This window comes from Hypomesus nipponensis, chromosome 23, assembly GCF_054491055.1.
Source record: "Hypomesus nipponensis isolate SF chromosome 23, ASM5449105v1, whole genome shotgun sequence".
NCBI lineage: Eukaryota > Metazoa > Chordata > Actinopteri > Osmeriformes > Osmeridae > Hypomesus > Hypomesus nipponensis.
In genome coordinates, this window is record NC_140383.1 from 9,412,501 (window position 1) to 9,436,297 (window position 23,797).

Here is a 23,797-nt window from a genome sequence, read left to right on the forward strand (position 1 = left end):
TCTAAGCATGAAGGATACGCTGAGACACTTTGACCACCCTGCTGCTGGAATTGATGACGGCAGCCATGGTGACGTACGTAACCGTGGTGTCGAATAAAAACTAAACATCAGAAACGGCTTGAATCGCACCTGGGCAGGAGCCCTTCCATGAAGACCTGCATCCCGACAACAAGAGAGACCAACTGCAACAATAGAGAGGTGGATTGAAGAGAGAGGAGAGAGGAGAGAGAAAGAGAGAGAGAGTGACAGAGAGAGAGAGAGAGGGAGAGAGAGAGAGAGAGAGAGAGAGAGAGAGAGAGAGAGAGAGAGAAAGAGAGAGAGAGCGAGAGAGAGAGAGAGAGAGAGAGAGAGAGAGAGAGAGAGAGAGAGAGAGAGAGAGAGAGAGAGCGAGAGAGAGAGAGAGAGAGAGAGAGAGAGAGAGAGAGAGAGAGAGAGAGAGAGAGAGAGAGAGAGAGAGAGAGAGAGAGAGAGAGAGAGAGAGAGAGAGAGAGAGAGAAAGAGAGCGAGAGAGAGAGAGTGACAGAGAGAGAGAGAGAGAGAGAGAGAGAGAGAGAGAGAGAGAGAGAGAGAGAGAGAGAGAGAGAGAGAGAGAGAGAGAGAGAGAGAGAGAGAGAGAGAGAGAGAGAGAGAGAGAGAGAGAGAGAGAGAGAGAGAGAGAGAGAGAGAGAGTGACAGAGAGAGAGAGAGGGAGAGTGACAGAGAGAGAGAGAGAGGGAGAGAGAGAGAGAGAGAGAGAGAGAGAGAGAGAGAGAGAGAGAGAGAAAGAGAGAGAGAGAGAGAGAGAGAGAGAGAGAGAGAGAGAGAGAGAGAGAGAGAAACATGGCAGAGAGAGGACTAGAGCGAGCATCTTGAGCAAGCAAAGCACCATGACATCAGTTTGGCTCCAGGATTTATATCTTGACAACATGAACCCTTCCTCCCTCCTCCAGCTGCTGGGACAGGGGTGAGTGATCCTTGCAGGGCCTCCATAACGGCACCTGGAATACCAACGCGAGAACTACAAGGTCACAAGTTTAGCCGGGGAAGTGGAGGTGCTTTAAGCGTATATACATTTGCCACAAACCCCTTGTATGTGACATGCAAACAGATGACGAATGGAGGTGTAGTGTGAAGGGTGTTTGCCCGAGGCGAGAGGGATTGTGAGGAGAGGAAGGTGGAGGTAAAGCTGAACTCAGCTGTCTGGGTTTGGGCACGCAGCATCTGGACCCGGAGATCCACGGTAGCTTCACTGGCTTCACGGCGAGTCCCTCAAGCACACACACAAACACACACACACACAGATGGCAATGCCTGGGGGGGTGTGGGGGGAAACGTGGCATCCCCCCCTGCCCCCCCCCCCCCCCTGCTCATCCACCCGTCCACAGTGAAGGCACAGGCTGGGAGAGCTCAGCAGTCCGTGCAGGGTGTGAGACAAGCTAAAGCTTTCCCTGGGGCTGGCGAGGCTGCCATTTAAAACCTCGTACGACACAACTCCTCCTCCAGCGCTACCACTTAGCACACACCCGCTGGTGGTCTTACCCCAAGTAACGCACAATGGCAAGGTCACAGAGGACGACGGGGAAACTGAGCTTGAGTGTTGTTTAGCTCGACTGCAATACGCAGTGCTGGACATTCTTCAGCAAAAAAATAATTTTCTTTTATTCAGCCAGTTTTGTTGGGTGTTTTGTTTGTTCTTGGAGACTGTACTTGATGTTTGCTATGTGGATACACTGTCGGTGGACTGTCTGTCCTTAAGCGAGACACATATTTTGACCTTCAGCCTTTCTTAAGTACACACAAACAAATAGAAATCACAAACGGTTTAAAAGAAACATTCTTCACCAAACTATTGCATCTCTCTTGTTCAATCAACTGTCCAATCGTCCTGGTTCCTCTGCTAGTCGGTCATCATGTGACCTCATATGACCTCAGAGTATACTGTAGCCTCAGGTATGAAATAATTTAGTATGCAAAGAAAATTATTGTTATTCTGCCTCTGTTTGAGCACCACTCTAATGAGTCTGCCTCAAGCCCCGCTAAACAGAATCCCCATTTGAGGGGCCTTTTTGAGGGACACTTTACATTAAAGGGACCTCAAAGTAACTATGTAGCGTAGCAATAGTAACAACACTTTAGTTACACACTCTAGTACCTGGTGTTTTGTTACACCTCATCACGGTTAAGTCCAAGTGTAATGATGTACGGAAGAGATTGGGCTTTACCGCCATACTACTACACCTTTGTAATCACCTAACACCAAGGCAACATGTTGCTAACCTTCAAAATGGGTCTGTGTCCTATGACTAAGGTAGCTCTGGGTGGGTGTGAGGTCAGCCTCCTAATGATGCCTCCGGGTCAGTCTCTGACCCTCAGAGAGAAGCCAGGGATATCTGGACATCTGGGTATGTGCATCGTTTTCTCTCTCTTTCAGCAACAACGGGTCTCCGAGATGATCCACACCACCTCTCTGTGCAGCATGTGCCGCACTATTACATGAACGTGCCCTGACCTTCACTGATGCATTTCTGGGCGATACAATCGAACGACCAATTGGAATCGAATGAGTCTCATCTCTTCCTGTTTCATATTTAGCTTGTATGCCGTCTCAGAAAGCTTTCCTTGCTGTCTAAGTCATAGAAACTTAGGGTCAACACCTTTTGCATTCCTGTGGGGAGCAGGGAGCCGCAGAGAGACTGGGATCAGACCAGCCTGCCTCCTGCAGCACCTGCTGTTCTCTGAAGGCTTTCCTTTATCCTGGTGTCAGCAGCGCCACTCAGACATGGGGGACGATGGCAGGGGGATTATGGGTAATGAGGTGTGTGTCGTGGTCAGCTAGCTCTTCTGAGGATAATGTAGTAAAGGGCCGGAGACTCAGGGGGCTGGGGGGGATGGGGAGAGTGGACGAAGGGAGGGAGGGGGCAGACCCCTTTACCCCTCCAGTGACATAAGGTCAAATGTCGCAGACTGTGCTGGTGACAATGAACTTAGTCTTGTAATGTCTTCATTACGGAAGGCAGGAGTGTGTGTCTGTGTGTGCGTGTACTGGAACACTTACCCTGTTTAGACAAAAATAGACCCTCTCATCTTTCATCTTTGATATGAAAGCAGGCATCCCCCAGACCTGTCAAAAAGATAAAGAGACAGAGAGAGTCCAGATGCGGCTTCTCATCACCTCTCTGTAAATAGCACAATAGATCTACGTTTTTTTTAGTTCAGTCATGTTAAACGTAGGCACCTACACTTGGAGAGCTACACTTGGAGATGTGAATGACTGTTGCTTAAATTATTCTCCAACGATTCGCAAAATAATTACCTCCCCTCGCTCACTGTCTTTAGTGTAGATTTATTAAATGAAGTAATTTACAAAAAAAAATAATCTTAGAAACCAATTGCTGGAGAAGAAACAATTCATAGTGGCGTGTGATTCCATTGACATCTCAGCAGATGTCTTTCTTGGGGCTTAAAGTAATTGATCTGCCTGAAATCCCTCTGTTCCCTCGGTTCAGAGTGCCAGTCAAACCTACTGTTGGGTCTGGGAAAGGCATCAATATTTGATCCAGGCATATCGTTTTCCAGTTTTTGGCAGTTCTTGACAGTGGCCAACAAGCACTTCTCTCCCTTTTTTCCGCTCCATTGGCTTTCCTCAGAGTAAGTGTTTGCTCTGAGGAGATAGATAGGTTGGTGGAGATAGAGCTTGGTGATCTTAGGATCTGGATGGTGGCAGGAGTAACATCATGTGGAGGCAGAGAGACAGGGGAGCAGAGAAGGTGCCTCTACTGGACCGTGCTGTCATCACGACCTCATATGGTTACTGTTTAGCTGCTTATTAAATGGCTCAGCAGATGGACCACTAATCTGGACTGTGATTACAGTCACCGTTTGTAACTAATTCTTACCCATGAGCCCCGACTCTGGGGTGCCAGGGGACAAACCAGTCAAACTCTCTCCGCTAGGTCAGCAGGACAGAGTCCATTTATTCTTTCATGTACTAATCCCTAATCTCTGGATCACCTTTTTGATATTAAATGACAGAAAGCGAAGGTCAGTAGGAATGAGCTGGTGACAAATCAAGAGAAAAGAGTTCCCCTCGGGTATGAAATGTTAACATAATGTATTCACCCGAAACACCAATGCTGTTATCTCTTGGTTCACCATGTTGAGAATCCCTTTTTCACACATGCAGGCTAGGGTCCTCTGGCTTCCATCTCTTACCCAAAGCACGTTCCCCAAACTGAGGTATTGCCAATGTTTACTAGAGGAAGTGACATTTGCAACTTTATTTAATTCAGACAGTTACTGGGTATCAGCCTGACCTTTGCTGACGTTCTACGAGGACCAATAAGCCTGGGAGACCTGGACTCTCCTCTCCACGTTATTGATGTTCAATAAACTCACAGGCACTGTTAATGGAGTCACTTTGCGCAATAAGGATCAAATGAACACATGAGAAGGAGAAACGGAGCCTTTTGATTCCCGCAGAGTATATTTATAGATTAGCAAATTAGATAAAAATGGAGGAAATTGCAGCTTGATGTTGTCGATCGGTCTCTCAAACATTGAACCCTGTCGATGTCAGAGAGTGCATTCTTCCTAAATGGGGGTGATACAGAGAGATGTAGACCAAAGGCTGAATACGATTTGGCAGCAAGAGTGGACTTGAAACTTGAAATGTGCCAAATGGATGGTAAAACACAGATATCTATAGTCCCTATTCAGTGGAGTATCTGCAGCGTTCCTCACTAGCGCCCATCAGTCTAGCAGTGGTCTGCTTGGGATCAGCACAACACCACGGGGTCCGGGTAGACTGACCGGAAGGGACCGGAAATTCTGCGTGTTCCATCATGGGAGGCCAATGTCCTTGTTAGTGTCTAGTAGAGGAGTATTTGTGTCAGCAAGAAGCATCTCATGGTTCACAAAATGCAGACGTACCTTCTCCATTCACGTAGCTACAGTGTGTGGAGTGTCATGGAGGTTTATTTGTGATGTGTTTTATTTCTTTTAGAGAGCGGTTATGATTTTTGACTGACAGAGACAGTCTGTCCTGTCGTTTGAAAGCAAAGTCTGACACAAGCAGATATGAAATACTCTGACTCATGGGCAACAGTGAAAGATTCAGTGACATGATAGATATTCGCAGTCTAAATTGGATTTCGGTTCTATTCTATAATTTGTGGTAGGTAAAAATATAGAGCATTTGTATATTTACTCATCCTATCTTCACAGAGATATTGCTCTAACCTATGCGATATTACAGTGAGTTTCTGTGAAGCAATTAGAAAAAGGCAATGTATCCTGTAGACTGAGTTTACACTACAGGAAGCAAATAAAATAATCTGAAATCCTGCTAATTGCTGTGTTAGCAGTAAAATATGTTGCCATATAACATGTCCATGTTTGAATCTGTGTTTTAAATAATTTGCTGCCATGGTGCATAAATAAGCCTGTGTATAATGTGTGCAAATCCCCAGACGGTTCATAACAAGCTGACAGGCTTCTTTGCACAACAAATGAACGAACACAAATAGGGACTGAGACACCCTGGATGGAGATGGACATGGATATTGCCCTGGCTTAATGCTCCTATTCATTAAGTATATTAGAAATCTTGAATTGTGATTCACCGCCTCAATCCATCATTTGCTGAAATGGAAATCCCCAAGGAGAAATTAAATTAAATCACAGATGACAAATAGGTGAATAAACCAACATAAATGAACACTGTGATTTCCTTCCTGTGCATTGGCTGCCAAAATATGATCATTCAGACATTTACCAGTGATCTGAAATATGATGGAACACTGAAGGTTCTTTTTTGTAATCCCACGTACCCAAAAATCCCAATAGAGAAAGCCTGGTAAAGACAGTGGCATCAATGTTGAATCAACCAATTAATCAATCAATCAACCCGACTATCTATCTAGTACCATGTTTACATATTAATCTTATAGTTTATTGACTTGAGCATGCCCACAATGGAGCATGTTTTATCCTATGATATGTGCTCCCCCCCCCCCCCCCCCCAAACACACACACACACACACACACATTCACACAGTGATGTGAGGGTGAAATCAGCACACACTTACATATTCTACGTACAGCACAGGTGGCTTTGCTGTGGTTCACTTGGCAGTCAAGACCTGAGCTTTCAGCAGAGATCACAAGTGGAGATGAAAGCAAGCCAACCTCGCAGCGACAGACAGCCGGGGAGCCTGTTTGAACGCAGCGTTCTCCACACGTCCCTGTATGCCACTCCCTATTATACAGATGTCTATGTGGAAGTATTCAGCTGTGTTTATTGCAGCACACAGTCCGTATTCAGGGGGGAAAAAAAAGAAGAAAAGAAACTGTCCTTTTCACAAGACTGCACCTCCCATAATGCCTCTGTAATCTTAGTGCGATACCCCGAGGGTGCAATAACTGTTTATTACTGCTACCCTGCTTTATGATCTCTCCCCACCCACTCTTGAGCCTCATGCTAACGCTTATTGAAAACACCTAGTGTGGCCGTAGATCACACCTGACCAGTATGAGCCAGTGCACCTTACCGGCTGCCTGCTTGAGCTCTCCACGGGTAGATCTGTATGCTTCCCCTGCCTCGTGTAATCTAATATGAGGTTAGGAGGCATTGTTAGAACAATATATCGTTTGTCTTGATATCCCATGTTGCCTTGAAGCTGAATCCCATTATGTTTTTCTCTTCTTTCCATTTCAGGTGGGGGAAGGGTGGGGGTTAATGGTGGGGAAATACATAGAATAACGCATAGAAGGTTTGGCCTCAAAGCGCTAATACTGAAGTGTTGAATATGAGATTGTGGTCTGCCGTTTATGGGCCACTCAGAGGCAAATGCTTGAGGGAAAGAATGGAAAGCTAAGTTCACTGTGTGGAGTGAGAAGTTGAATTTGAGGTAGGGGATCTTGGAGGAGAGCTGTCTTCAAACAGACAGGTGTGTTCCCATGGCGGTGGCAGTTCATGGGTGAGTGTGTGACAAGTCTCTAAGAGGAATCCGCCACCCCTGTCAAGCCCATAGCTTCCCTGTCATCCGGAAAGTTCCACGAAAAATCCTGGGTGACAACATGGCTAGGATCGAATAATAATGTGGCGTCTTCGGTTGGCCAAAGCTCCAGACGGACTGGGTTTCAGGGACCTGACTGTGTTTCAGATATCAGATATTCAGCAGCAGTGTGATCGGCAGTACAATTTCACCAGTCAGTACCAGTAGCGAAGAGTGCATACCTGCCTGTCATGTGGCACTAAAGGATGTAAATTGTTGTTGTTGTTGTTTATTCTTGATTCTTGTTTATTCTCACTTTGTCTTTGTTGCAGCCAAGACTCACAATAGGGTGTTTGTGTGTGAGTGGGTATGCGTGTGTGTGTGCCTGTCTTTGCATGTTGGTTTGCACGCATGTGTGATGGTGTGTTTACGGGGGGGGGGGGGGGGGGGGGGGGGGGGGCAGTGCCAGCTGACGGAGCAGATGGCTGGTGTCGGTCGTGGGGGTAAGGTGTTTGATGGGTGGAAATGACTGGCTTTAATTACTTGTCAAGAGCGTTGCCTGGGCTGCAGCTAAAGGGGTTTCATATGCCCTGTGTGCCTCAGGAGCTGCCTAACCTCTCCTGCTATGCTAGCCAGTCTGCACATCTGCACTTCACAGCTCAATAGCCAGGGACTGACACCTAACCTAAAACCCAAATTGGTATTAACTGTAGTTAACCCCACCCCCAAAAAAAAACAAAAACAAAAACATACCGACATAACGATACAATAGATGACCGAAGCTTTTTTATTGTACGGGAAATCTTTAACTTGGGAAATATTCCTTTCTCCAGTGTCTCCTTGAGATAGCAGTTGGCCTCAAAGGACTGCAAAGACCTGACGTTCTGTCCTGTCCCTGTGTTTCCTTTACAGTATGTACAGGCACGGAGAACAAGCTGAGCACACTGTCCGACCTGGAGCAACAGTACCGCACCCTGCGCAAGTACTACGAGAACTGCGAGGTGGTGATGGGGAACCTGGAGATCACCAGCATCGACCGCAGCCGAGACCTCTCCTTCCTCAGAGTAGGACCTCTCTCTCTCTCTGTCTCATCCTAGACCCTCACATCGCTGATCCCTTGTGTCTAGCCTGGAGATATCTCCCCCGTGGGGATACCTCTCTCTCTAGCTCTGTTGCCTAGAGACACCTGTATTCTGGGATGTGTATTCCCCCTGGACCCTGATCCTTAGACCCCATAACCAAGACTAGAAATATCTCTATCTCCTCAGGGGATAGACTTGGTCTCAATGCCCAAAGTGAAACCTTGAAGTGTCCCATATTTCGCCCTAGGCGCCTTACACCTTTACGTGGGGCGTGGACCTAGAATAGAATTTAGTGTAGAATGGACAGAGACTGTATTTACCTGTTCATCTGCTTATTCAAGATCCCAATAGTTTAGTTTTTTTTGCAATCCTACTGTGCCTAATCTGACTGCATTGGTGCTACGGTCTAACTAACAGTCCACAGTCTAAATCAAAAGTAGGCCAATTACAGACAAACAAAATAGTCTCTTATCAGATTTAAGCAATTGCTGAACTGAGAGATGAACCTTAATATGATGATTGAATGGGATGAATAAGGGTGCTTTTGTTGATAAAATAAGAACATTAAATAAGGTATAAACACATTAACCAACCTCACACCCACACACATACACACACAAACACACACACACACATTGTTGCCCGAATCAGGTGTGTGACGGGGCAACAGGCCCCCCAATCCAGGGTAGTCCAGGGTGATTGGATAATGGAAGGTCAGGGCGAGGCAAGGCAGCCCTCTGCAGTGGAATTGCTGGAGGAGTGAGAAACCGAACACCATTTAAAGTGTTCAGCTGCTTCTGTCGACCTCTGGTGCCCTGCCTTTTCAAGTCAGCCCCCTGGCCTCACTTCTCGCAGTCTTACCTCCACCACTCTCCATCCCAGGAGGGCAGGTGGGGTCAGGGCAGTCCCTGGACTGGAGCCCGAGGGACTGACTGTGGTAATGCCTGGATTGCGTTGGGATGAATTGGGCTGTGGTGGGCTGTGTAAGGCTGAAGTACAAAACTAGGACACTGATGACATAAACAGAAAACCCCAAACTAAATGAGTTAACTTATTCATAAAGGTTTATGGGAGCCACATAAAACATTGATATGTATTTGGCTTGAAATCTATCATTACCGGTAACACGTTCCATCCAGGTGCTTTTAATAAGCATTAGTTAATGGGTAGTAAGGACACAGTCAGTAAGTCTTAACGTAAGACATAACAATAATAGTATGCCTTTTAAAAGGGCCTTATTGCTTATAAACTAATGCTTATCACATACACCTTGATCTTAAGTCTTATCCCAATTCCAAATACTGTTACCTGAAGTTGTTTATTTATTTTCTTGAATGTGAATCGGGACCTATAGCAATAGGTTGTCACAGTGAAGTGACTTCACTGAAGTGAATAAACATACAGGGTGTTATTTGGTGACTGTCCACAGAAGCTGCACGCCATGTGTTTAAAACTCTTGCTGTTCTATAAAAAGCTGCATGGCCTATATGAGAGCAGCTCAATGACAAGGCAACAAAACAAAAACAAGGCATTTAAGTCTCTATGTTCCTCAAAACAAAACGTACAACTCAATCGCCTTACCCCCCGCCATGAAAAACAAAGCTGAATCGGTGGTGAGGGGGGAGAGGGAGGGGGGGGGGGGGGGTAGCAGTGGAGAGTAGCATGCTAGCGCTGCTTCCCTGCTGAGGTAATAGACCCATGGGACGCTGGGTACCCTCCTCACACTGCGGCTGATACCGGGGCCATGGCTCAAATGTGCCCCTCCTGCCTTCATTTCACCCATAGATCCTCCCTATCCAGGAGGGACACAGTGCGGCGGAGTACAGTCGGAGGGGTGGTGGGAGGGTGGGGGGATGGCTTGTTAGTGGCTTACATGGCCACCTGGGTGGCTCGTTTTACAGAATGGCTTCCTGCGGTGCGTGCATGCAAGGCTCCTGGGTTCCTAAGGCTGACAATTAACAAGGGTTAATTGAACATGCTAATGAGGAACACAGGGTGCCACGCGGCGAGGGAGAAGGGCGAGGTGGTGGGTGTATTTTTGGGGAAGATTATTATTATTTTAAAACACATTAATAACACGCCTCCCCCGGGCCCCTGCGTCAGATGAGGAAAACTTCACCTTGAGGTGGAATAGAGAGAGGGGAGGGAGGGAGGGAGGGAGGGAGGGAGGGAGGGAGGGAGGGAGGGAGGGAGGGAGGGAGGGAGGGAGGGAGGGAGGGAGGGAGGGAGGGAGGGAGGGAGGGAGGGAGGGAGGGAAAAAGCTAGCAGGCTAACAGCTTCCCTAGCTGGGCTGTCTCTTGGGTGATTGAAACTGATGCTTCTGCTCTGCCTTGCTTTTAAAGATAGCCAGAAGATTGATGGCTGTTTCCCAAAGACCCAGAACAGCTTTAGCAGTAAATAGAGTCCATCTTCCAGACTGCCTGCTTGGTTGATGAATCTAGCCCCCTGGTGTGATTAATAACTGTAATTCCTCCCTCAGACTCTTTTTTCTCCACCTTACATGTGAATTCAAGCTGAGTGCTCTGAGTGCTCAGTGAGCTCGGTGTCACGCTGGACGTGTTTCCTGCGCCTCACATTTTTGGGGGACAGTTTAGCTACTTTAGATAACCAGGAAGAGAGAGTTTAGTCCTACTGCTTCAACATTCGCCATAGAAGCAGCTGTTAGCATGACTAGCCAAACAATCCTCTTTCCACATGAAGCCCCAGGCAGAGTCCCCCGTCTGGTAATAGTGGCACCCTGCCTTGTCCCTCGACTAATGGACTGATAGGATGTTAATTATACCACTATCATTTACAAACGGAAACGGTAAATATTTCCATTAGGCATCACATCATTAACTCCACGATTAGAGAGTGTACAAAGCGGCGGAGGTGGCGCTTGAAGAACAGACGCGAGTATGTTGTGTTGCCATGGCATCCCGCGTAAGACTGCCGAGTACCCCTCTCTGTCACTTTCTGTCTCTCTCTCTCTCTCTCACTCGTTTTCCCTCCCTCTCTCTTTCTGTCTCAATCTCTCTCTCTTTCTCTCTGTCTCTCTCTCTCTCTGTCTGTCTCTCTCCATCACGCAATCTTCTATGTTTGTCGCTATGTACTTTATCTATTGTGTTTGTCGCTTTCTTTCCCATCCTCCATTCCCAAAACAACTGACTCTTCTTTTAGCCTGGCACACTTCAGCAGATTGGAATGGCTTTGGGAGGAGTGCATGGTGGTCTACTTTTAGAGCCTTTGATGGCTCTCGATGAGCTGAAGCGGTCACTTCTAACCCGCAGACAGGAGACGTCTGAACAGTTACTGTGATGGCTTCCAGATGGAAACCAAGCAGATCCATTTACAGTTCCGCTGGAGTCATGCGTCTGCTGATATTACTATGGTTTTCACTTGATTTCCATCATAACCTAACAATGACAGCAGTGTTCGTTTTTTGCAATAGTGTCATTAGCATTCTCCACTTGTATATTTAGCTCAGACCACTTGAACTTGACGGCCTAAAGGACACAATTTTAAGATGTGTACTGTATACAAAGAAGCCTTTTGTCACTGGATATTCATGCGTTCATTCTCCTCAACTGTGGCAATCCTGGGTAAAATATTGTAATTTTAGGAAGCAAAAAAACGGTGACCTACGTTTACTCAAATGTCACATTGTGAAGTGAATGGCGTCTCAGTTCTCTTCTATGGGTTTAGACAGGACAGGTCTGGTGAGGGTCGGACAAATTTAGCAGGTATCAAGAGAGGTGTCTTATAGCTCATCAGAGCAGTGCTGGCGTGGGGTGCTCCAGAGAGGGGGGGGGGGGGAGATGAGAGGGTAATGAGTCTGGAGAGCAAGCAAGTCCAGAGCAGCCGTCATTTGAGGTAGTCGTTCCCTAGCGCTTTCACTCAAGATAGGATGATAGGCCAGGTAGACAGAACTGGCATTCATTAATGACAGCAGTCAGCCAGCACTCCGCATCCAGATAAGGCCTGGCCCCATCATTTTTCTCTTCCTTTTTTTCTCTTTCTCCCTCTATATCTTCCTCCATTTTCTCACTTTTTCTCTCTCTCCTATTTCTCTTTGTCCCTCTCTCGCTCCGTCTCTCTCTTTCCCTCAATCTTGTTCCGTTTCTCTCTCTTGGCATTTCTCTCTCTCCTGTCTCCCTCTCGCCTCGCTCTCTCTCACCTTATCCCTTCTGAGATGGAACTTTTGACAGGCATATTTGTCCCCGAGGCGTAGTTCATAAGGCCCGTTCTAGATGTGCATCTCGATGAGCGCGCCCTGCCTGGGCCTGGCGTCTCAGGCCCCTTCAATATTAATGAAGACTGATTAAGTGTTTGGGAGGCCCTGTCTTTGAGCCTCGGCAAGATTGGATTGACAATTGCAATTAGCGTGCTCTCAAGTTCATTTCCATCACTTTAATTTGACATGAATAAAGGACATTGAGAGGGGCCGCCCACACGGAGAAACAGGGCGACAAGGAAAGAGCGAGAGAGACGGCGAAGGAGGTGGAGAGATTGGATACGGGCTAAGGGAGAAGTGGGGGGAGAGAGTGATATAGAGATAGGATGTGGTTGAGAGAAAAGAATAACAGATTAATCCTGGCTGGTGTTTTTTTTTCTCGTTTTTTTTGTCGTCCCCCCCAGTCAGGCCAAACAGTCTGTGAGATCCCAGGGCTATGTATCAACAGCCATTGGACACCTACAGCCACCTAGATGGTCTTTAGACACATATAGTGTTTATCCATCCAATCTTATTTCCCCCATGTGTGCCCCCACATGCCTTCCCTCACCTGGAACATCCATCAGCTGGATGTGTGTGTGCTGGTCATGGCAGACACTGGTGGAGGGCCTAAGCAGCAGAATGCCACCACCAGAAGATTGATGCTCCTTGTCCCTTTCAGGGAAGCATTACTTCAGCTAGCAGTGGGAAGTGGAGGGAGCTGGATTGGATCGGTTGTGTGTTTGTGTGTGTGTGACTGGGACTCGTGTTTGAAAGTGTGTGTGTGTGTGTGTGCATGCGTGAAAGGGGGTGTAATTGACATGGAATGTGACAGAAGATAACTTGCTCTTTGGCATCGTGACAGTTGCTTAAAACCCCACCACCTTGGAATAATTCTTCCGAGAGAAGTCGGGCATGTGTGTAGGTGTGAGTGCATGTGTGTGTGTGTGTGTGCTTTTGTCTGTGTGTTTGCACGTGTGTGTGTGTGTGTGTGTGTGTGTGTGTGTGTGTGGAGGCGAATGGGTGGGTCGGTGCATGTTTGTAATCTTCAAGAGGTTTAAACTGTTTACAGGCTGACTGACAGATACATTTTCTGTGTGTGTGCTTTTGGTATGGTCAGGGCCATCTCGGCTGCTGTCTGTCACACAAGAAGAGAAAGAGGGAGAGAGTGAAAGGAAATGAAAGAAACACCTCCAATTGCCTCCTCTTCCTCTTCCTGATTTACTCGTTGGAATCTGTGGCTGTCTGGTAACCGCCCAGGGGAATATCTCTCTCCAACCATCTCACACACCAGTAGTAACCACACACAACCTTTTCTCCATTCTTAGTCTCTCAATCTCTCGATATTTTACTCTCGCTTCTTAGTTACTCTCTCTTTTCCACTTTTTTAATCTTTCCTGTTCTCTTTATTTCCTTTCTCTCTCTTACTTTCCTTTCTCATCCTCTCTCTCTGTCTCCCTGTCTATCCCTCGCTCTTTCTCTCTATCTATCTTTTACTCTCGTTTCTTAGTTACTCTGTCTGTTCATTTTTTCTATCTCTCCTCTTCTCTCTATGTCTGTCCACTCTTACTTTCCGTTTTCATCCGCTCTCTCTCTCTCATCCGCTCTCTCTCTCTCTCTCTCTCTCTCTCTCTCTCTCTCTCTCTCTCTCTCTCTCTCTCTCTCTCTCTCTCTCTCTCGCTCTCTATCTCCCGCTCTCTATCTCTCTCTCTCTTTCTATCTCTCACGGCTTCTTTTCCTCAACCGCCGCTCCGGCCTCCGGGCTATAGGGGGCAGACCGCACGTTCACAGTCGAGGACTGACAGGACACGGCCGACTTGTCGATGGTTCCTTCAGGAGACACATCCATTGGCCGGCCCTGGGTGTCAGGAAGATGCATGTACTAGATCCTGCTCCGACTGGGCTACAACACCTCCTCCCAGCAGAAGCTAATGACGCTCCAGCTGTTGATTGACACCTTCATTAAAGACCCATCCATCATTCAGCTGGGACCGCTGTGGCTAGCTACATACCCGTCGCCGCCGTGCGCACTAAGGAACAGGGACAGACATCACAGTGTCTCAGTAACAACATGGCCAGGACATCTCAGGTCACTCCGGATACAGGGACACCCCTTTCAGACAATAAGTCATCTTGATTCAGTTAAGTAGGCGCCGTTAGGTTAAGGCAGATACGGTTTTGCACATATATCAAGTTTTTAGGCTTTCGAGCTGGAGGGAATGTGTTAATCAAGCGCCCGATTTAACAAAGTGCCAAAGACATAAATAGTATCAAATTGTTCGAGGTTGTAAAGGCTAGCTTTTACTGGTCCCTTGAGCAGCCTGTCCAGACAGCTACAATTGCCAGCCAATGGAATACATCCGTTCCTGCAGGTTGTATACTGGCTGTTTCCAGACAAAGCCTGGCCCAAAGAGAACGCTAGGCAGTGAGACTATGTGACACGTACATACACACACACACACACACACACACACTCACTCACACACACAGGGTGATACACAGACAGACTCGTCGAGTGTACGCTTATCACAGCAGAACACCGGCTAGCCTATGAAAGGCGTTGAAAGAAAGCTGAACTGAGGACAATAGACCCCCACTCGCTCTACACTTAGCCCCTGGACCCCCCCCCCCCCCCCCCCCTCAGTCGTGTCTCATCCCCCTGTGCTGTGGACAAAAGGTGAATGACAGGGACAGAGAAAGTTTCTCCGGTAAATTGAAATAAATGTCCACCCAAGCTGTCTCTGTCGAGCCTCAGAAGGATGATCTGTGTTCAGGCAGGCCGGGGTACAATGGCTGAATGACCCTGGTGTGCTCTTCATTAGCCAGTGAACCCTGATAACGGCCCTCTGGAAGAACAGACACCAGATCAGCCTGCTCTTCATTCACTGGGCTGATACACCCGCTCACTCAGGGGAGGCGGGGAAGGAGGGCCTGCAGGGAACCTTGAGCTTGTGGCCTAAAGCTTTTCTTCTGTGTGTGTGTGGTGTATGTATATGTCTGTATATGTGTGTTGACTGCCGCATGTTTGGCTGGTTTCTGTGTCTTTCTGGAAGTTGATAAAAATAAGTCAGCATGAAGTCTTTCTCTCTCTCTCTCTCTCTCTCTCTCTCTCTCTCTCTCTCTCTCTCTCTCTCTCTCTCTCTCTCTCTCTCTCTCTCTCTCTCTCTCTCTCTCTCTCTCTCTCTCTCTCTCTCTCTCTGTCTATATCTATGCCCACCCCTTCTCCCTCTAATAACTTTGTCAATAACATGATCAGAGACATATCCGGGACATTATGTTTACAGTATAAGGAAAAACAAAGATACAATACAACCGGGTTCAGTACAAGACCAGATGAGGCCTTGAGGGGAACTTTGAAAGACGGCATAGATGAACATGGGAAATGAAGAATAACTCTGTGATAAAGGGAAAGAGAGAGGGAGAGAGGGCCAGCAGCTGGGGCATGGGGAATAATTTGATCGCCAAGGTTTGTCCACAGCATCTACAGCACGGGCTCAGGTCGCAAAGACATGATCACGGTTGCCTGGGGTGACGGAGGATCCATCTTGTTTTGGTGTGTGCATGCGTGTGTTTGTGTGTGTGTGTGTGTGTGTGGTTGTTTGTGCTCTGTAAACTGCAGACTTCCATCCTACTCTGTTATTATTACTCTTGCTTCCTTGAGGCTGTGTGGTTGGTTAGACTTCATTCTGCCAGGCAATAATCATGATTGGTGGGTTCTAGTGTTTTAGCATGACCTTGTTTTAGCAAAGAGATGGGCTGGAGGGGAGAAAGAGTGGGGGTGCTCTGGAGGTGATTTGGTTTTATAAAAGAGAAACGCCACACTTTGTTATCATCTTTACAGTGTTCTTTACTTTATTCATTTGTCTATTACTACATCAAGGGGCTCATGTTTGTGGTTGTAGTCCTCATGGCAATACAAATCTTATTATCAAATGATCTTGCTCTACCCAGAATCCCTAGCTGTTTCCTCACGTTCTTGCTTGTTTCCTCCCTGTCCTCTCTCTCTTCCTCCTCCAACTCTCTGCTCCCCCCTCTCGCAGAGCTAACTAGTCACTGTTTGAATAAAAACTCATTAGGATTACATAGCCATTTAGCTAAGTGACATTGGGTGTAATTGTACCATCCATCAATTCCTGTGTAATAACACACTCGGAGGAGCTAAATGTTGATTAGCCCTCGGCCAATTTCACTTGTGGCTGAAAATAATGACTGGGGAGTGAAGACTGCAGGCTGGGGGGAAATTGGCCTCCAATGGTGCGGTCAGAGGCACTGACCCACTGAGGCCAAATTAACTTCAGAAGGGAAACAAACTAACGCATTCTTCCTCAACTCTAAAAGCTGGTTTGGTCTGGTCTGATCTAGCCATATAAGCTCTCGCTCTCTCTATCTCTTACTATCTCTTCCTCTCTTTCCGGTGTGTTACTTTCTCCTTCCTCCCTACTATGTCTTTCTCTGAGGGTTAACACGGCTGGACCCAGTTGTCAGCCACGTGCTTGTGTTTTGTTATTGCTTAATAAAGACAACCAGGGCTGGTCTCATTGCCTGCCCTGCCTCTATGGACCTTTTCCCTTTGCGACGACCCCCCGAAATCCAATTGCCTGATTGTAATTACCAGTGGAACCAGGCATGGTAGAAGTCATTAATCAGGGCTACCAAAAAGCATTGGGATTGTCTTGCTCAGGGGCTTGTGCTCAGGCATGTATGGAGATATTAGAGTCTAATAGAGCACATGCTGAGGATCCAGGTATTAAATAGCTGCTCTCCACACATCTTCCTGGTGGGCCACATTATTAAGTCCAGAGGTGTGCCTGAAATACCGTTATTTTATCTGAGCTGTGGGATATCTTACACTGTAACTTACATGACATATCACCAGTGATTCTCCACTTCTTTCACCAGAGTTCCTGTTTTCTTGGCATCCCCCTTTAATTCAGTCATTGATGTTCTTCAATGATCCAGCTCCAAACATGTTTTTTCTTCAATGTTGTTCCTATGTTTAGTGGCCTTTTTTAAGCCTCATTCTGTATGCATGGCTTTTTCAGTTCATCTTACTTCTTACTCTGGTCCGTTTTCTTAACACAGCAGCTTGTAATCATTGCCTGGCTACCTTAACATGTGAGTCTTTGTCCTGACCCTGCAACACACTGTCTGTGGTTGGCTTCTTGATTATTGAGCAGAGGTGTGACAGGATAAGCTCGCGAGGTAATGCATGGGGTTATAATTGAGATGGAAACAGAGGCCAGACCTCTTGACTTCATCGACAAACTGTCTGTGTTGCTCTAGCAGAAGTAACGTGCTGCTGTGTCTCCAGGTTGAGAAGTTGAGAAGCCTCCTTTGGAGAAGAAAACCAAAACTGACTTTGTAAAGACAAAAGCCACAGTGAGCGCAATGATAAAAGGAGAGGTTCTTCAAGGATAGCCTTTTCTTCTTCCACCCAGATGAGACAAACTAATTGAATTGCTCATCAGCTAATGATGCTGTTTTATGGCGTTAATATCCCTCTTCCAGACAGAATAGAGTAGCAAAGAGGAAGGAACTGTCCCCCTGTGAAAGAGAAAGACAGAAGGAAAGGAGAGCGGGGGAAAGGGAGACAGCGTGGGTGAGGAGACGGGGATGAGTGAGACAGTGATAGAGAGAGAGACAGAGAGTGAATGTGAAAGAGACTCTGCAAACTGTAATTACAGCCGTTTAGCCATAAAATCAGAGCCTTGCGAGTACTCCAGCTCCAATCAACCAGGATGTCATGTCTTTATCATCTAATAAATCCATATATGACTGAGAATTACAGACTTTTGACTACTTTTATGCACATCCATCTCTCTCTCTCTCTCTCTCTCTCTCTCTCTCTCTCTCTCTCTCTCTCTCTCTCTCTCTCTCTCTCTCTCTCTCTCTCTCAAAGAGCATTATAGTTAACCAAAATCTGAACGCCCGATAGTCATCGTCAAGTGGAATGTCGTGGCGAAGGAGAGGAAGAAGAGAGCGAGGAGGACACGAGAGGATACAGACATTACTGGAGGTGCATGAAAACAGCCCTGTGCTGTGACGTGGGCTGCGATTGTCTGTCACTCTGACCCCATAGCAACCTTCAGAATTGATGGGACACTTGGGATGATATTAGGTGCCAGGATTAGGGACCTTTACTCTGCTTTAATATCACACTCAGCCCCCGAGACAGGCGATCATGTAGTAACTACTACTGCTCCAAGGAGCCTTACATCACTCAGGGCTTTTGGGGAGCCCCTTGAGACGTATCTAAGCCTTCTTTAATGCCTGGTGATTACAACAGGCCTATCAAAGACATCAACCATTAGGCTGGGATTTACACACCGACTTGTGTGCTGCTTACACAGATATACGTATGAGACTAATTGGCTGAACTGAAATTGAAAGCTAATTTTCAATGGATTAAAATAACTGAATGAGCGCCAAAACTTTAAGTCTGACCTCATAAACAAGCTCTCTCAGGATCCGCAGTATTAACATCGATAGCAGTGCCTGCTGTACTATGATTTTCATAAGTTCTCATCACTGAGTAACCAAGAAAGACTTGGAAACCCAGATCAACAAGTTACAGTATAATACATACCCCCTAGTTTACAGTAAAAAGTAGGAAATGCCAAGAAAACAATTGGGTTACTGGGAACTTGGAACTTAATGCAACCTTGGACCTTAGTATTTGCATTCAACATCCAGATTTTGTATTCAAGAACCTGCAAATGAGTGTGTGTTCAGCACAAAATCAATAGCATTCTGTCTCTTTTTGTCGGTTATTGAACGTGAGTCTTTTCAAAAACGCCCGGCAGACAGCCAAATCAATTCAAAGTGCTCCAGTTCTGCTGTGAAACTTCAGCCTCTGAATTAACCAAGATTGTTAGTGAGAGAGGCTGATGGGTCTCATGCCAAAGCAAACCCTATGTGCTCAGGGCCACTGTGCCTCTGCTGCTGTCTGTATTTGGACAGACAAGTGGGTCAGAAAAGTGAATCCTGCATCCCATCTGGATAGAAAATACTCCAGTCCATTATCCTCTCACCATTTGATCTCCTCGGTTCTGGTCAGCAGGTCCCCTGATTTTCCTTCTGGGCCTCTTGGGTTATGTGATCGTCGATCAAGACTACCATTTCTCAATTGTGGATCTTTAGTGGACTTTTGTCGATTGGGCACTGTGTGCCTGCTGTGCCGTGACCAGAGAGGGGGATAAATCTGGACCACGTCCTGACAGACGCCCTTACCGCTGCCTCTCTTGCCCTCCCAAATTGATGGCGCCGTGAGGCCCATCAACCTTTATTAGCTAATAATGCTGTTACGGCCATTAAGCCTAGCCTGGACATAGAGCCTGGGTTTCTCTGGACATGGAGCCTGGCAGGACTGGTAACACAGGCTAAGGATGCAGCTGGACATAGACTCAGAGTCTGGTGGTTTCGGTAACAGAGAGGACCCTCACACTATTGAGGACAACATTAATGGATTTATCTCAAGCTCCAGTATCATTGCAGAAAGAACCCACCTCTCCCACCCACCCACCCACCCACCCACCCACCCACCCAGCCACCCAGCCACCCAGCCACCCAGCCACCCACCTCCACACAAACCAAAAGCAAATGTAGCCAATAAAGTAGTATATGCCAGTGGACTGAGCCTGCAGGTGTTTTATATTGCCTCTGTGAATTATGCAGGAGGAAGCAGGGGGCTGTCTGCCTAACGCCCTCCAGCTGGAAACAATGTGTTGTTTGCTTTTGGTTGTTTTGATTTTAGTCGTTTTATTGTTGTTTTTGGGGGGGATTATCTCAATACATTAACAAAAATGCTAAAAAATAAATATTATTTTTCATGATGGATAATCATTCAAAGGCAATCAGTCTGCAGAACATATTGTATGCATAATACACAAGAATGCTTATTTTTTTCTGTGGAGTTTAAGGACATCATTATCTTCACAGTATTGGCATATTTATTAAGATGCAGTTTAAGTTCTTAAACGTACAGGGGCAACCCTACCCTTCTGTCTGAACTGTATACCTATACCTAAAACAAAGTAGATGACAGGATGCTGACGTGGTCTTTTCATGAAGCCTACTTTACTGAAAGAAACACTAAGCGTGTTACGTGTGTGACATATCAGACACCTCATATCCCTTGGTATGTCTTTACATAACGCTAGCAGACTGAGGATGTTTTTATTGTAGATGTTGTATTACAAAACCATTTGGAGTCATATTGCTTTACAAGGGCCTGCATCTGTATACATGTTCGCAATTCATTTGAGATACATAGGGAAGTGTTACTTTGTTCATTGAAATGCAAAACCACACATCTTCTACTCCTTTGAATAATATCTTCAAATAGGGTTTATTCAAGGCAGTCAGACTGGGTGAAACCGCAGAGAGAATTGATGAGGGTTCCGAACAATGCTTAGTCCTGGCGGACTAAGTGTCTGAGGCGACAACGTGCACAAATACGCCAATCGTTGCTTTGAGTAGATTTATTAGAGGCTGTGTTGTTGTCGATGTCTACAGGGAGAATCTATTCAGTCACAATCAGTGGTAAGTGACTCTCCAATTATTGCTTTAGGCATCCCAACAACAACCAGGGCTCTTACCCTTGGGGGCCACGCTCATATCTGAGACAGCGCAACCTTGACAGCGCAGCTGAAAGTCAACAATGATTAGGTCTTTGACAGAGGCACTACTGCTCAGGCCTTATCAGAAGACGTGGCGAATCATGTTAACACAGAGAACGAGACAGTAGACGCGCTCGCACCGGTCTAAAAGGATTTCCCCGTGTGTGCAGGAGAGATGTGCGGAATCAGTTGGAGCGGTGAGGGATCGTCAAAGCCTGCTGGGTTTAGTTCTCTGAAGACGTGGCTCCTCAGGGTCCTGGGGTTTTGGGGGTGGAGGCCTGATTAACCGGGAAGTTAACCATGGCTTCTGGTCGATGGTTTGGCGTCCTACCCAGAGTGCCGTGCGTAGGAAGGTGATTATAGTCCGATTAAGACTTGTCGCAGAATGTGCAACCGTAATTGAATAATCGCCGCTCACCCAAACGATCCCTCGGTGGACCGGCTCCTCATCAGATCTGTGCAATATTAACCATGACACGGGTGTAACCAGGCTGGTAATTAATGCACTGAATCAATTACAAATTACTCTATTTGGAGAATTCCCCGCAGGAGTCCACTCATTACTCCACACTGATGGAGTCGTGGTCCCACATGGACAACGGGAGAGTGCCACTTTTGCTTCCATCTTACTTCTGTCAACCTCTTATCTTTGGGCGCGGAGGCTCAGCGTAGAGAGGCTTCGGATTTATCGGCCTACCCGACTCTGGTTTGTGTGTCTACAGTGACTCGAGTGAAATCTGACCATGGCATTTAGGCTGTCAGAACTCAAAGCCATGTTCTACTGTCTCTGAGCTCTGCTCAGACCGTCTTGACTGCATGTGAGCCCTGCTGCGAAGAACAAGCCGATCTCACCGCAGACACTTACCTACAGTGGCAGGAATGTGCGGTTATGGAGTAAAGACCGTGTGTCTCCGCTCTCCTGGCATAAATGGTTTGGATATCATACAGTGAGTGCACTGCTATTCATTTTTCGGGCTGTGCTGGAAGTCAGCTTTGATGACAGAGGGCTTTCAGCTCCATTTGGGAGCTGTCAGGAAACTAAATGGGAAAAAGGATGAGAAACAGTGGAGAGGGACAGGGAGACTGGAGTCTGAGAGTGAGAGAAAAACACAGCGACACTTATCTCTGCACTGTGCCGACGACTAGGCAGAAGCAGGGATGGTTTAAAAACCCAGTCGTCTGTAATACCTTGGCTTTTACCTATTGTAAGTGTGTTAAATGTTTCAGTTTAAGGAACGATCTTGACATTGACTCCACAAGGGCTGTGACACTGGGCAGGAAATGCAAGGCTGCAACCAGGGCTTTGCTACTTGCCAGAACCAGACTCATTTATCAATGTCCTTTGATGATGATGTAACTTCCTGGTACATTAACCAATGAAAGCCTCTCCAATTGTCTGTATATACATCCGAGAGAGAGAGGGGGGGGGGGGGGACACGACAAAAGGAAGAGATCTTCACTATTCAGAGATTGAATAGAGGACGCAAAATAAACAGAATTGTGGTGTATGTGCGTGTGTATGAGAGAAAGCTAGAGAAAAAACGAGAGTGGGAGAGCGAACGAGAGAGAAAGAGAGAGAGAGAGAAAGAGAGAGAGAGAGAGAGAGAGGAGAGGAGAGAAGATGCACAGTTATTCTTAATTACTGTGGTGCCAAATCGATAGGCACTGTGGCACGGCTCATTATGTGAAATGTGATGGAGAGGAGAGAAATGAGCTGAGCCGAGTGTTGGGAGGGTTGAAGACATTGTTGGGAAAATCAGAGGCAGTCACCTGTGGCCCTGGCACACAAACACGCACACGCACAGCAGTGGACTTCCTGTCAGCATCCCTGGCATGCCTCTGGGGTTTTCCCGGAGCGGAGGATGAAAGCGGAAATCAGAGCAACAGTGGTCTCCTCAATCTTTCTATCGCTTTAATCAGGCTGCCTACCGCTTACTTAGCGGAGGGGAATCCCCCCTCAGCCTCTCCCCTTCCTCCACACGTGTCCCTCCCCTATTCTCTGCTCCATCCCTATAGTGAAGGGATGAAAGGTATCCGTTCCCACTGGGGCCCGCCTGCTCATCCCGGCCCTACAGAGGAGCTCTGCTCTGGCTCCTAATAAGCTTGACGCCCACAGAACTGTGCGCTTCTCTGGAAACACCACTTCATTAGCATCCATCCGTAAGATCCGCTCTGAGTGGAACCTATAGACACATCATCCACCTTAATTGTGCTAAGTATGGACCTTACCAAATGCCACCATGCAGGAAAAAAACGTCATTTGGGTGCAGATCTCTCACTGGGAAGAGGATTAAGTGGGTACTCTTGTGCTGAGCTGATGAAAACATCTTTAGTTTTTTTTAGTTTTTTCTTCTGGGAGTATATGATGCTCACATGGATGTGCTCTGTTGGAACACACACACTTACCATCATATCCATGTTATGCACCTTTAAACAGCACACTCACATGCACAGATATGCTGATACATGTGCATACATACTATGTATCCTCAAACATAACCCACCCACGCACTCACTCACAAACAGACACACCCCAAAAGGAGATGGGACGGATTTGAGACGTCGAAAAGTTTTAGGAGTCTTGTACTGTTTCCCAACATGCCTGCGGACCTTCAGATATCCTGATTGTCTATCAGGCATTAGAGGAGCCAGATGGTTTACAAATGTGAAATAGTTGCCCCTTCCAAAACAAAGTGAAAGACTGCATTAGGAAACGCTGACTCAATCTCTATCAACAGCTGTGTCGCTTTGAAGGCAAGTCGTCCCACTCCCAAGAAAAGGAAGGTGATTTCAGAAAATTGAGTTTGAGCAAATTCAGAGGGTGTCAATATGGCATGAGGTTCCCAGAACGCGTTAAACCACAGCTGATATATGTGTTCCTCTTGTTAATGGAAATTTTCCCTTGATACTGTATACACACCCTACACAGGG

The 23,797-nt window shown here is 46.7% G+C and overlaps 1 protein-coding gene across 1 annotated transcript in view; it reads left to right on the forward strand.

The window, feature by feature from the left end:
- The first annotated feature begins 7,076 nt into the window (after positions 1-7,076).
- erbb4b (erb-b2 receptor tyrosine kinase 4b) overlaps positions 7,077-23,797 on the forward strand; it is a 94,858-nt gene continuing 78,137 nt past the window's right edge. The window contains exons 1-2 of the mRNA XM_084688485.1: positions 7,077-7,188; positions 7,887-8,038. Coding sequence (XP_084544611.1) covers positions 7,077-7,188; positions 7,887-8,038 — 264 coding nt within the window. The remainder of the gene's footprint in view (positions 7,189-7,886; positions 8,039-23,797) is intronic.